The sequence below is a fragment of the Dreissena polymorpha genome, chromosome 3 (genome assembly GCF_020536995.1).
Source record: "Dreissena polymorpha isolate Duluth1 chromosome 3, UMN_Dpol_1.0, whole genome shotgun sequence".
NCBI lineage: Eukaryota > Metazoa > Mollusca > Bivalvia > Myida > Dreissenidae > Dreissena > Dreissena polymorpha.
This window is the reverse complement of record NC_068357.1, coordinates 54,090,872-54,106,559: the sequence shown is the minus strand read 5'-3', so window position 1 is coordinate 54,106,559 and position 15,688 is coordinate 54,090,872. Positions and strand designations below refer to the sequence as shown.

General features: G+C 37.0%; 1 protein-coding gene across 1 annotated transcript in view; it reads right to left on the bottom strand.

Annotated features, from left to right (window-relative positions):
* Positions 1-15,688, bottom strand: part of LOC127874204 (HAUS augmin-like complex subunit 3) — a 42,892-nt gene that overhangs the window by 14,881 nt on the left and 12,323 nt on the right. The window contains exons 7-9 of the mRNA XM_052418428.1: positions 13,379-13,521; positions 7,781-7,915; positions 27-210 (exon numbers count right to left, since the gene is read on the bottom strand). Coding sequence (XP_052274388.1) covers positions 27-210; positions 7,781-7,915; positions 13,379-13,521 — 462 coding nt within the window. The remainder of the gene's footprint in view (positions 1-26; positions 211-7,780; positions 7,916-13,378; positions 13,522-15,688) is intronic.

Sequence of the window (15,688 nt, the reverse complement as noted above, 5' to 3'; positions counted from 1 at the left end):
GGCTCATTAATAATGATGTCATGAACCTTGTCCTGGTTGGCAGTGAAGTAATCCTGTCGCGCCAACTTCAGGTTGTAGTCTCCTGTGAGCACTCGTATCACCTTCGCCTCTCGACACTCCTGTATCAGAGTCGGGAAGTCGCCCTCGCCAAGGGCAGAGAACTCTTGTTGTACTGATTTCTGAGAAGCCCGGAGCTTGTCCAGCTGCTCTCTGAATGAAAGTTTCAGTCTTAATATCCACTTGAGCCTTGTTCTGGGAAAACTGGGCTTAATGCATTCATGTAAAGTGTTGTCCCTGCTTAGCCTGTCTACTTGCACAAAGTAAACAGGGACAAACTTTTCCGCTTATATGTTTTTTTTTGTCTAAAGTAAGAATCTTCATAGCAACAATCAAGTTGAGGTGGAAAGTGTCATCCCACATTAGCCAGTGCACATTGCACAGGCTAACTGGGACAACAAATGCATAAAGCCCGATTTTTGCAGAACAAGGCTCCTTTATGAACATTGCTTCATTAATATAGTCAAAAAACGATACAACAAATTGCAATACAAAGATGTGACTGGATACTACAAATTATGGTGCCACTCCAGTTGAATTTCCGTACATATATAACTTAAAAAAGACGTTATTGAATGAAATAGCTAAAGATTGAAAGATGCAATTATACGTATGTATTGTTCACTCCACTTGTTAAATTACCAATTAAAATCTGTCACGATAAAAACAAGGGACAAAATTGTCACAAAACCAGGTTTTCATTGTGAAAAAAAATCTGATAAAGGGAGAAAACTCAAACTGAACTTTTGAAATGAACAAACAAAATTAACCCCCTTTGTAAGATTGTTTTTAAAAAAAATATATTTTTAGTCGTGGCGACCTTGACATTGGAGATATTGACGTGATTCTTTCGTGCGACACACCGTCTCATGATGGTGAACAAATGTGCCAAATGATTTTAAAATCTAACAATGAATGACATAGTTATGGCCAGGACAAGCTCATTTATGGCCATTTTTGACCTTTGAACTCAAAGTGTGACCTTGACCTTGGAGATAGACGTAATTATTTCGCGCGACACACCGTCCAATGATGGTGAACAAATGTGCCAAATGATTTTAAAATCTGACAATGAACGACATAGTTATGGCCCAGACAAGCTTGTTCCGCCCGCCCGCCAGCCAGCCTGCCCGCATTCGCCAATCTAATACCAAGTTTTTTCCTTCGGAAAACCTGGTTAAAAAGAGGTTTGCAACTGTGACGTTTCACACCTTATGAAGAATGTGTTCTATCCTGATCGGTAATTTGTTTGAATGTGATAGCTGCTTGTCAATGAGGTTGTAAAATGACAAGCCTATTTATAGCCACTAACACTATAGTCTTATGAAAGCTGTTAACCCGTTACCACATAAATACAAACTTTGACACATGTGTAGTCCCTTAGAAAGTTAGATTTAATTTCTTACTATATTCCAGTTTTTAAGGCTTTATTTCCAACCCTTAGATACGGATAAGCCGCAAACAACATAAAACCTGAAGAGACAGCGAGTTACTTGAAGGCTGTTCTGGTTGTATGCTGTTAGCACATAGCCATTTTCACTTTGCTTCTGAAGGGGAAAGGGTTAATCATGAGAACTGAAGTATGTCTGTTTTTGACTGTATACTTGTTCATACAAAAAAAAGTAACATGTACATGTTGTTTTAACATCATTTTAAGACAGAAGTAAAAGTTACAAGAGCTTGTCACAGTAGTGCCAAATCCCAGCCGAAATGTGTTTGCTTGTATGCCAACATTTGTTTTAGAGAGTAGAATAATATTTGCAAAAACAATTAAAGGGAGATAATTCATTATGCTCCAGACAAAAATTTACTTTGAAATTAAATAAAGGGATCTAATTCAAACACTAAGGTAGATAGAGTTATGGTTCTTAGTCACTGCACTTTTCCTACTTGCCATCTGTTTAAGTTTGAAGTTTCAAGTAAATCCCTTCAGTAGATTTAGAGTTATGCTCCGGACACAAATTTACTTTTAAATTATATAAAAGGGGAGATAACTCAAAAACTAAGGTAAATAGAGTTATGGTTCTTGGTCACTGCACTTTTCCTAGTTGCCATATGTTTATATTTCAAGTAAATCCCTTTAGTAGATTTAGAGTTATGCTCCGGACAAAAGTTTACTTTAAAATTATATAAAAGGGGAGATAATTCAAAAACAAGGGACAAAATTGTCACAAAACCAGGTTTTCATTGTGAAAATAAAATCTGATAAAGGGAGAAAACTCAAACTGAACTTTTGAAATGAACAAAAAAAATTAACCCCCTTTGTAATTTTTTTTTTTTTAATCTATTTTTAGTCGTGGCGACCTTGACATTAGAGATATTGACGTGATTCTTTCGTGCGACACACCGTCCCATGATGGTGAACAAATGTGCCAAATGATTTTAAAATCTCACAATGAATGACATAGTTATGGCCAGGACAAGATGGCCAGGACAAGCTAATTTATGGCCATTTTTGACCTTTGAACTCAAAGTGTGACCTTGACCTTGGAGATATCGACGTAATTATTTCGCGCGACACACCGTCCAATGATGGTGAACAAATGTGCCAAATGATTTTAAAATCTGACAATGAACGACATAGTTATGGCCCGGACAAGCTTGTTCCGCCCGCCAGCCAGCCCGCCAGCCCGCCCGCATTCGCCAATCTAATAACCAGTATTTTCCTTCGGAAAACCTGGTTAACTAAGGTAGATAGAATTATGGTTCTTGGTCACTGCACTTCTCCAAGTTGCCATATGTTTATATTTCAAGTTTCAAGTAAATCCCTATAGTAAATTTAGAGTTATGCTCCGGACAAAATTTACTTTAAAGTTATATTAAAGGGGAGATAATTCAAAAATTAAGGTAGATAGAGTTATGGTTCTTAGTCACTGCACTTTTCCTACTTGCCATTTGTTTATATTTCAAGTTTCAAGTAAATCCTTTCAGTAGATTTAGAGTTATGCTCCGGACACAAATTTACTTTAAAATTATATAAAAGGGGAGATAATTCAAACACTTAGGTAGATAGAGTTGTGGTTCTTAGTCACTGCACTTCTCCTAATTGCTATCTGTTTATATTTAAAGTTTCAAGTAAATCCCTTCAGTAGATTTAGAGTTATGCTCCGGACAAAAATTTACTTTAAAATCATATAAAAGGAGAGATAATTCAAACACTAAGGTAGATAGAGTTGTGGTTCTTGGTCACTGCACTTGTCCTAGTTACCATCTGTTTATATTTCAAGTATAAAGTAAATCCCTTAAGTATATTTAGAGTTATGCTCCGGACAAAAATTTACTTTAAAGTTATATAAAAGGGGAGATAATTCAAAAACTAAGGAAGATAAGAGTTATGGTTCATGGTCACTGCACTTCTCCTAGTTGCCATCTGTTTATATTCTAAGTTTAAAGTAAATCCATTGATAGATTTGGAGTTATGCTACGGACAAAGTTTCATCTGGACGGACAGACAGACGGACGGACATCACGGACAGGACCAATTTAAATCCCCTCCGAAAAAAAATTTGGCGGGGATATAAAGAAAATCAAATTATAGTTTTTTAAACCATCGTTAAACCATTGACTTTCTAAAATGCAAAATATAAGAAACCAACATTTGTAAGAGATGAAAATCTCTTACAAGGCATTCTTGAAACAGTCTAAAGAATTCCCATGATGCTAAAGATCAAACACAACCTTAAACAAGAAATGCGTTTGTCAGAAACACTATGTCTCCTTCTGCACCCCTTTGATTTTTTTTTTTTACCTTTGACCTTGAAGGATGACCTTGATCTTTCACCAATCAAAATGTGCGGCTCCATGAGATACACATGCATGCCAAATATCAAGTTGGAATCTTCAATATTGCAAAAGTATTCATAAAATGAGCGATTTTGGCCACATTTACTTGAACTCTGACCTTGAAGAATGACCTTGACCTTTCACCACTCATAATGTGCGGCTCCATGAGATACACATGCATGCCAAATATCAAGTTGGTATCTTTAATATTGCCAAAGTATTCATAAAATGAGCGATTTTGGCCACATATATTTGACCTCTGACCTTGAAGAATGACCTTGACTTTGACCAGGGGTTCCGCTGTCGATCCCCATTGGCGCCAAATGGCGCTAAATTTTTTAATGTGGCTCCAAATTTTTTTAAGTGGCGAATTTCAAAAAATCGGTAAAATCCTATCCGAAAATGTACTGCGAGGCGAAAGCACGTGACCGAGCATTAGCGGCCAGCGTCTGTCAGTTGTAAATATTGATTTACGACGATGTAAGCGACCTACAGTGCAGAGTGCATAAGAAATCACCGAAGCGTGTAAGTGTTATAAACGGTGTTTTTACTGCTATTGTCAAGTTTTAACCGGATTAACGGCTCCTTTATGATATTGAGCAATAAGTTAAGTAACACGGGGACAAACTCTCACGACGATCAATAATTATAATGATTATTAGGGCCGCTATTTCTTTGTTAAAATCAAAACCATGGGGCTGGCAAAAGCATTTAATTTCTCCACATCAACAAATAAAAACTTGTTTCAACAGGTATTTGTGAGCATTTCTGTTTAATAGATTCATTATTGTAATGTTCTGGGAAGGATATAAATTGATTAAGATAACAACAATTTCTGAATTAAATATAAAACATTCACTCGATGTACTATATTTCAGATAAACATATTTTTTAAAGTGATAATATAGTCAATGACATTAATGTAGTAAGGTTTCTTAAAATGATTGTTCTTATTAATAAGGTGGAATAACCGACAGTATTCACGCCACAAAAAAGTGGCGACAACTTTTTTTGGGCCAGTGGAACCCCTGCTTTGACCTTTCACCACTCAAAATGTGCAGCTCCATGAGATACACATGCATGCCAAATATCAAGTTGCTATCTTGAATATTGAAAAAGTTATTGCAAATGTTAAAGTTGGAGCAAACAGACCAACATACAGACCAACAGACAGGGCAAAAACAATATGTCCCCTGGGTGGGGGACATAAAAACTCTTATAAATGCATCTCGCTATGGCAAAACACCTTCTAGGGTGGACATGTTTTGCTAAGGATAGCCTACTTGTCAACCACTGGAATTGACCTGGAAAGGGTAGTTTAGCTTTGTAAATGGGTACAAATTGAGCCAAGTTCTGGGAAAGCAGGGCTTAATGCATGTGGAACAAGAGTGCCAAACTGTCACAAGATACGCCCGTTTTAAGGCTTTGGACAACTTGATAACTTTACCATGACCCATATTTTAACTTGACCTTCATAATCATCTAGACACCACTTCTGACCAAAGTTGGTGAAGATTTGATGAAAACTACTAAAATTAGAAAGCGGACATCATGCTTAATGCTTGAAATGCACTAAGTGACCTCGTGACCTAGTTTTTAACCTGGCATGACCCATATTTGAACTTGACCTACATGTAGATATTGTCTAGACACAACTTCTGACCAAATTTGGTGAAGATCGGATGAAAACTATTTGAATTAGACAGCGGAAACTGCTGTGGACACCGCCCACCTGCCCGCCCGCTGCCAAGGTGAAACTATAATACGTCCCGTTTTTTTAAAACGGGCGTATAAAAATTGATTTTAGGTTGATGACAATGATAAACAGTTGCCTTTCTATAGTACCCATGCACAGTGAAAAACTCATGTACCTGTGGAAATCATGATTAGATTGAAGGAAAAATGAAACTTACCAATAAACATGTTTTTAAAAATAACTCGTTTCAAAAATCGCGAAAAAAATAAACCCGATGAAAATATCGCAAAATAAAACTGGATAAAAATATTGCATAAAAATATTGCATGTGTTAATCGGTTGCATGTCTCCAATCAGACCTGACTGATATATAATCTATATACTACCTCTGACCAAGTTTGGTGAATTCAACTTGAACTAGAGCTTTGTCACTGAATGTGACTTATACCCCCATACCACTTTGACGCAGGATAAAAAGTTGTTTAAAAGTTTCGGATGAATACAATTTGAATTAGAGTCCGGACAAAGTGGCGCCGTTGAAAATGCACTAATTGACCCTATGACCTAGTTCTTGACCCGACATGACCCATATTCGAACTTGACCTAGATATCAACTAGATGCAACTACTGACCAAGTTTGGTAAAGATCGGATGAATACAATTTGAATAAGAGTCCGGACAAAGTGGCGCTGTTGAAAATGGACTAATTGACCCTATGACCTAGTTTTTTACCTGGCATGACCCATATTCGAACTTGGCCTAGATATCAACTAGATGCAACTACTGACCAAGTTTGGTGAAGATAAGATTTATACAATTTGAATTAGAGTCCGGACAAAGTAAAATGCACTAATTGACCCTTTGACCTAGTTTTTGACCCAGCATGACCCATATTCGGACTTGACCTAGATATCAACTAGATGCAACTACTGACCAAGTTTGGTGAAGATCGGATGAATACAATTTGAATTAGAGTCCGGACAAAGTGGCGCCGTTGAAAATGCACTAATTGACCCTATGACCTAGTTTTTGACCCGGCATGACCCATATTCGAACTTGGCCTATATATCAACTAGATGCAACTGCTGACCAAGTTTGGTGAAGATCGGATGAATACAATTTGAAATAGAGTCCGGACAAAGTGGCCCCTTTGAAAATGCACTTATTGACCCTATGACCTAGTTTTTGACCCGGCATGACCCATATTCGAACTTGGCCTAGATATCAACTAGATGCAACTGCTGACCAAGTTTGGTGAAGATCGGATGAATACAATTTGAATTAGAGTCCGGACAAAGTGATGCCTTCCGCCCGCCGCCCGCCCGCCCGCCAAGGGGTTTCACATAATACGTCCCGTATTTTATACGGGCGTATAAAAAGTGTCGTCCCAGATTAGCAAAGTCTGCAAAGGCTAATCAACTGAAAAGGACAACTCTCACTTTTATGGATTTTTTGGTTTAAAGAAAGTTTTTTCTAAACAAAAATGCAGTCTAGGCGTATAGAATCATCCCTGATTATCCTGTGCAGACTGGGACAACACTTTCGGCACATGAAATAAGCCTCTGCAGACTGGGACGACACTTTAGGCACATGAATTAAGTCCTACTGTCCCAAGGCGTGGCTCATTTTTGGCCCAATTACAAACTTAAACTACCCTTTAAAGGCCATTTCATGCCCCAAAAAGCAAATAAAATTAATTTGTTTTGAAATGGACTATTATATGCAAAAACATTGCCACCTTGGAAAGCTTGTAATCTCTAACACTTATAAACAGCTTTAATTAATAGTGAATTAAAATGTACATCAACATGTACAACAAAGTAGCTTTAACTGCTGATTTTTTTTAAGGATATATTAAGAGGACTCATATATATTTCTATGGGCAAAATACTTCTTAAAACAAATATTTCAATTAAATATGAGGCCTGTCAAATGTTACAGACAACCAGACCATGAGGTTTGCTGGATAGATCAATAACTTTGAGGCTAACTCTGTGAGAGGGGCTTTAATGCATTTGCCTAAAGTTTCGTCCCAGATTGCACAGGCTAATGGGGAACGACGCTTTCCGCCTAAACTTGCTTGTTTTAAGGAATGGTGTTCCTTTAAACCAAAAATAAAAATAAAAGCCCACAGTGTTGCCCTTAACTAGCTTATTCACACTGCACAGGCTAATCTGGGACGAGTTATTATGCATATGCATCAAATCCCTTATCACAGAGTGTAGCTCATTTGTTTTGCCCTACTTGTTTTTCAGTCCCTCTGTACAGAATGTTCCACTGTCAAGTGCACTCAGTACCCCTTTAGCCGACTCCAGTTGACCCTTTAACCTCTGCATTTCACACGTGGCCTTGATTCTGTCTGACTCACTTTTTACAAACCTACAACACCAAGTATATGACAACACCAAGTATATGACAACACCAAGTATATGACAACACCAAGTATATGACAACACCAAGTATATGAATGCTTTATCTTAAACAAGTCAGACTCACTTTTCACAAACCTAGAACACAAAAGTACACAAGTTCTTTATCCCAAACAAAAAAAGGCATCTATAAAGCAAAATGTAAGTAGCATGGAATTCAATACTGAATCTTGATACGATACAATACATTGTGCAAGGGTATTATTGCTTCATCTCAAACAAAAGCCATTTATATGCTGTACAAGTGTGGAATGCAAAACACACTTAATCCTGAAAGGATAAAACGTACAAGTGGACCATAAGCACTATGTGTCTCACCTGAGACCTTGGAAAACTGAACTGTTGAAAGACACTTATGTGGTATTTCTGAAACCATTTCTGAACTTGGTATTTATGTATGTTATTTTGTATGACACATGAATTAACTAAACAGCATAAATGAATTGATTATAAATTCGACTTCACTCTTTCCATGGGTCAATACTATCTTTATAATGTAAATTAATTCCGATGTAACTTTTCCTCCATAAGTACTGAGTTGCACGTCTATATTTAGTTGCGACACTTGGCCAGTATTAACACGCACGCGTTTCCTGTGTGGATCTCGACTATGTTTCGCGCTCTTATTAAAACACGACTTATACATGGCATTCATGTATAGTGAGTGGTGCAGATGCGCCCGAAGGGCCTTAAACAGTATTATCACATGCCTCTAGACAATTTGTGTTATTCAGTTCGATAAATGGTAATATACTTGTACTGAAATTCAATTGTTACCGGATAAAATGTGTACGGCGATAACGTAAAATTACCCGTATTGTTTTCACTACGTAACTTATAACTAATATGACACCGGGGGGGCAGTTCTCCGCCCCTACAGATTTGATGGGGGGGCAGATATCCGCCTACTAAATTTTGACAGGGGGGCAGTTCTCCGCCCCTACCGATTTGATGGGGGGCACCTCTCCGCCACCTTTAAAATAAGGGGGCAGTTCTGGTTAAAACTGGATTATAAATGTCGGATTAAACAGAAATTAAGGTGGATGAAAAAAGGGTAAAATACAACTTTGAAACGGATTTTATCTCATCAAATTCTCAGATTTTAAAGCATGTTATTTAGAGATTATGCTCATCAGATTTTTGGGAGCCATAGCCCATTCGCGATATATTGGACAACGTGATATAACAGACTGTGATATATTGGAGTTGCAGTGTATCATTGAAACTAGTTACTCATTTTATTGAAAAACTAAAATTAATTTTAAAAAATAACATTCTTCATTATTTAAACAAATTGGGTAATAAAAGGGGATTTTTATTTAAATGGGTGGAAAAAAAACTGTTAAAAAGGGAAATTAGACAAAATTTCAGCCCTTCTTTTTTAAGTTCATTGAAAAAGCCTTAAATGATTGAGGCCTTACAGCAAAATGTAAATTGAAAACTAGGACAGTATCTACAATTAATTGAGTCTCAGGCTGAACATACATCATCTGAAACATGCCCAAGGACTTACTTTAGAAAGCAACAACAATTTCCCGTGTCTGGCATTTCTATAATATATGGCCCAGGAGCATTTTAGTCTCGCTCTGGGAACATGGGTTTTAATGCACGTGTGTTAAGTATTTTACCAGATTAGCCTGTTCTGTCTGAGCAGGCTAATCAGGGACAACAATTCCTGCTATGGTGGTATTTTACCTTTTAAAGAAGTCTTTGCCTAGCCAAAAATCCAGCTTAGGCCAAAAGGGTCTTCCTTGATTGGCCTGTGCAGACTTTACAGGCTGTCTGGGACGACACTTTACACACATACATTATGCCCTATTTCCCAAAGTACAACTTATTAAACCCTTTGCAACTGAAACAGCATCTTGAAGTAGTTGTAGTTCCTTAGAAAATCATATTTAAGTTAAAACTTTCTTAATAAATTCAGGTTTGAAAGGCTTCATTTCCAAACAAAAGTAATGATGAGCAGCAAACAGCATATAACCTGAAAAGTCTGCGAGTTACCGTAATTTCTCTAAGTTTTCAGATTTAGATATGGAAAAAATTCATAAATTTCAAGTGTCCAAAAATTAATAGACAATATTTATATTTCTGAAAATTTTAATTATATTGAAACATGAGGGCCAAGATGGCCCTAGTTCGCTCACCTTTTTTTACAAGGCCTTGTTCATTTCTTACCGGTAGTTGAAAATTCAGCACTCTAGAGCATATTAGATTGGTTCTCTTCTGTTTACTTTTGCAGTTTGAGCATATGATTAATATCGAGTACTGTCCATTTGCATGGGTTTTTTGCAATGCAAACATTTGCAAGTAATCCTAATTGTACATGTGTTTACAAGGTTTTTGTAAGATTTTGACCTAGAAATGTGGCCTCTAGAGTATTTACAAGGTTTCTCTATAGCCAAATAAGGAATACTGCCCCGCCCACTGGCGGCCATGTTTTTCAACAGACTGGAACCACTTTTGAACTCAACCAACATATCATCAAGACAAACATTTTGACAAAGTAACATGAAGATTGGGCATGAAATGTGACTTCTACAGTGTTTACAAGGTTTTTATTTTTTTTGACCTAGTGACCTTGTTTTAGACCCAGCATGACCCAGTTTCGAACTCAATCAAGGTATCATTGGGACAAATCTTCTGACCAAGTTTCATGAAGATGGGACAAGAAATATGGCCTTTTGAGTATTAACATGGTTTCTCTAGAGCCAAATAAGGAAAACTGCCCCGCCCACTGGCGCCCATGTTTGTCAACGGACCTGAACCACTTTTGAACTCAACCAACATATCATCAAGACAAACATTTTGACAAAGTTACATGAAGATTGGGCATGAAATGTGACTTCTACAGTGTTTACAAGGTTTTTATTTTTTTTGACCTAGTGACCTAGTTTTAGACCCAGCATGACCCAGTTTCGAACTTGATCGAGGTATCATTAGGACAAATCTTCTGACTAAGTTTCATGAAGATCGGACAAGAAATGTGGCCTCTAGAGTGTTTACAAGGTTTCTCTACAGCCAAATATGGAAAACTGCCCCGCCCACTGGAGGCCATGTTTTTCAACGGACCAGAACCACTTTTGAACTCAACCAACATATCATTAAGACAAACATTTTGACAAAGAAACATGAAGATTGGGCATTAAAATGTGACTTCTACAGTGTTTACAAGGTTTGACCCAGCATGACCCAGTTTCGAACTCTATCGAGGTATCATTGGGAAAAATCTTCTGTCCAAGTTTCATGAAGATCGGACAAGAAATGTGGCCTCTAGAGTGTTTATAAGGTTTCTCAATAGCCAAATAAGGAATACTGCCCCGCCCACTGGCGGCAATGGTTTTCAACGGACCGGAACCACTTTTGAACTCAACCAACATATCATTAAGACAAACATTTTGACAAAGTTACATGAAGATTGGACTTGAAATGTGACTTCTACAGTGTTTACAAGGTTTTTCTGTTTTTTTTTACCTAGTGACCTAGTTTTTGACCCAGCATGACCCAGTTTCGAACTCGATCGAGGTATCATTGGGACAAATCTCCTGACCAAGTTTCATGAAGATCGGACAAGAAATGTGGCCTCTAGAGTGTTTACAAACCAAATGTGCATGACGGACGGATGGACAGACAGACGACGGACAAAGACCGATCACAAAGCTCACCTGAGCAATCAGGTGAGCTAATAAAAGCAATAAAACAATGCACACGAGTGTTTCTACTTTGAAATAAATACAATTTCACAGCTTTGCTAACTCTTGCTTGAAATGATGCACAACAAAACAGAAAATCATTAATACCGATTACTTGATAGGAAGATATCATTAAAAATGTTCTTGAGTGAAGCAATTTTTCACCGATATACATGTTTTTTTCCATATTACGCAAAGTTTATGGTCCATTGCCCTCAGGCATGCCTATCCCAGGTTTTATGAACCTTATCCGTTTGTAAAAATCCGCGATCGCAGTTTCACAATATAAGCTAATACAGTGCCGAAATCTTGTAAAAAAGCGATGTAAAATATACCGAAAATATAGAGTCATTAATGATAGAGGCAAACGCCCATGTCCGAAAATTAAGAGTCACAAAAAGTAATTATTATGTCAAAAAAAAAGGGAATGTCTGTAAATTAAGAATGTCCGAAAACTTAGAGTAATTAAGGTCCTTGCAGACAGTTCTGGTTTATGCTGGTTGCATAAAGCCATTTTCACTTTTCTTCTGAGTGGAAACAAGAGCTGTCAGAGGACAGCGCGCTGGACTATTCCAGTGCTTTCCAGTATAACGTAAGCCATCATGGGGAAATTGTTCATATTAAATAATTTATTAGACGATATTTCAAAAATAAAAAAAGGAAAAAAATATTATTTTTTTTTGGGGGGGGGGAGTGGGGGGGGGGGGGTTGAGAGGGGGGTATAATGTGGGGTGTGGTCATTTATTAGATGATCTTTCAAAAATAAAAAAAGGAAAAAAATAAAAAATAACCAAAAATTTGGGGGGGGGGGGGGGTACGGGGGGATTTAGAGGGGGGAATAATGTGGGGTGTGGTAATTTATATGATGATCTTTCAAAAATAAAAATAAAGGAAAAAAACAATTTGAGGGGGGGGGGGAGGTGGGAGGGGGGGGAGCAGGGATTCTGGGTTTGGGCGTGGGGTATTGTTTGGGTGGAATCCATTGTGGTACTCAGGTAAATGTTGTTTTGTCAAATTATTAATAAAATCTGATCATAAATAAAGAAGTTATGGCAATTTAAGAAAAATGTTAAATTATTTAAGTATAAAAGGGGCCATAATTCTGTCAAAATGCTTGATACAATTGTCTGCTCTTGTTTATAGGTTGGGGTCATGTTGGTAAATAAGTATGCAAAATTTGAAAGCAATATGTCAAGGGACACAGGAAATATTTGGGGTAGTACGCAAACTTTAACATAGATTTATCAATAGTATGCATATTCTAAGTATAAAAGGTGTCATAAATCTATCAAAATGCTTGATACAGTGGTCTGCTCTTGTTTATAGGTTGGGGTCATGTTGGTGAACGAGTATGCAAAATATAAAAGCAATATGTCAAAGGACATAGGAAACGTTTGGGGTAGTACGCAAACTTTAACATAGATTTATCAATAATATGCATATTCTAAGTAAAAAAGGGGCAATAATTCTGTCAAAATGCTTGATACAGTTGTCTGCTCTTGTTTATAGGTTGGGGTCATGATTGTTAACAAGTACGCAAAATATGAAAGCAATATGTCAAGGGACAATGAAAATAATTGGGGTAGTATGCAAACTTTAACATTTTCACGCTCAGGAAAACGCCAACAGAAACGCGAACGCCGACGCCGGGGTGAGTAGGATAGCTCCACTATATATATTTCATATATAATAGTCGAGCTAAAAAGTTAAGCAACACTTACAGTTTCTGTAGCCTGGCGAGCTCCTTGCAGTCCTGTATGTTGACCTCGTTGCTCTCCCCCCGCACAAGCAGGCTGTCTGGGTCACTGACCTCGAGGATCTCAAACCTGGAGTCCTCGCCGCAACTGGCCATCTCAGCTATACCCTAGAAATGCACAGGCTGGTCTGGAGTTACGTTGGTTGGATATGACATGAGACCCATTTTCGTATATAATAAGAGCAGCTCGTCAAACAGCAAAGTGATTTGAGAACATTTTAACAACATGGAGAACAAGAGCTGTCAGAGGACAGCGCGCTCGACTATTCAAGTGCTTGACAGTATAACGTAAGCCATCATAGGGAAATTGTTCAAATTATTCAATAAGGTCAAGGTAATAGTTTAGGTATATTTTCCACAAACTATTGAACATTTTTATTTTATGCTTTCTGGTGGTTTATGGAGAAATATCAGTGAATTAAAACTGATAATTTCACTGTTTCAAACAATGAATATTATCAGTGAAAATTATCGATAATTTTCACTGTTAATGTTAAATGACGTCATTTTTTTGACGAAATGACGTCATTTTCCCAAGAAATTCTTTAGTTAAACTCTCAAACAATGTATATAAACTGTGAAAAAAAAGCATAAAATAAAAAGAAAATTTGTTGGGTTCGGTGGATAATCGATTTTAATTCACTCGTGATCATATAAAATATATATTTTCTATGATCACTCGTGAATTAAAATCGATAATCCACCGAATCCAACAAATATCCTCTATGTAAAGACATAAAACAAACTAATAAGATTTTAATTCAAGTTTGATAGCAATAGCTTGGGTGGGAAGTTTGGTAGGTCCTTCAAAAATAAAGTCAATAAATATTTGTTTTATTTTTTAACCATGTTTCAAAGAAAAAATATTATTTTTGGGTTGGGTAGGGGGGGAGGGGTTGAGAGGGGGATATAATGTGGGGTGTGGTCATTTATTAGACGATCTTTCAAAAATAAAAAAAGGAATTGTTTGGGTGGAATCCATTGTGGTATTCAGGTAAGTGTTGTTTTGTCAAAATATTACTAAAATCTGATCATAAATAAAGAAGTTATAGCAATTTAACTAAAATTTATTCTTTTGACCTTGAGAGTCAAGGTCATTCAAAGGTAAAGGTCAAATTGAACTTGCCAGGTACAGTACCCTCTTGATAGTAAGAAAATATAAGAAGTCTGAAAGCAATAGCTTTGATACTTTGGAAGTCAAATGGATCTAAACACCAAATTTAACAAAATATTCATTTACTAAGACAAAAAGGACCATAATTCTTAGAAAATGCTTGATACAGTTGTCTGCTCTTGTTTATAGATTGGGGTCATGTTGGTAAAGAAGTTTGCAAAATATGAAAGCACTATGTCAAGGGACATTGAAAATATTTGAGGTAGTACGTAAACTTTAACATAGATTTATCAATAACATGCATATTCTAAATGGAAAAAGGGCCATTATTCTTACAAAATGCTTGATACAGTTGTCTGCTCTTGTTTATAGATTGGGGTCATGTTGGTAAAGAAGTTTGCAAAATATGAAAGCAATATGTCAAGGGACATTGAAAATATTTGAGGTGGTACGCAAACTTTAACATAGATTTATCAATAGTATGCATATTCTAAGTGAAAAAAGGGCCATAATTCTTACAAAATGCCTGATACAGTTGTCTGCTCTTGTTTATAGGCTGGGGTCATGTTGGTAAAAAAGTATGCAAAATATGAAAGCAATATGTCAAGGGACATAAGAAATATTTGGGGTGGTATACACAAACTTTAATATTTGCACGCTCAAGCTCACGCCGATGCCAGGGTGAGTAGGATAGCTCCACTATATATATTTCATATATAATAGTCGAGCTAAAAAATGACCATGCACTTGGAACTTTTTGGGTCATATGAGATTTGAATCCGCCCCACAGCTCTCCATCTCAGCAATGCCCTATAATCATCTATAGTCACTTTCAAATGTTTTGCCAATATTGTATGCATATAACAAGAACGGCTTGTCAAAAAGCACAGGGATTTGAATGGGTTTTGAAAATCTATGAGTCAAATGAATATGTGCTTGAAAATGTTATGGGTCATATGAGTTTTGCAATAGTCAACAATCTCGCTCCTCCACCACAGCTAGCCATCTCAGTTATACCCACTAATGGTCCATATCATTTGTTCATGGTGACTTAACAAATGAGCCTCCAATGTTTTTGCCTCGTATTCAACTTAAACAAGAATTGGAGCCTTGCTCTGGGAGAATGGGGCTTAATGCATGTGCAACAAGTGTCGGCCCAGA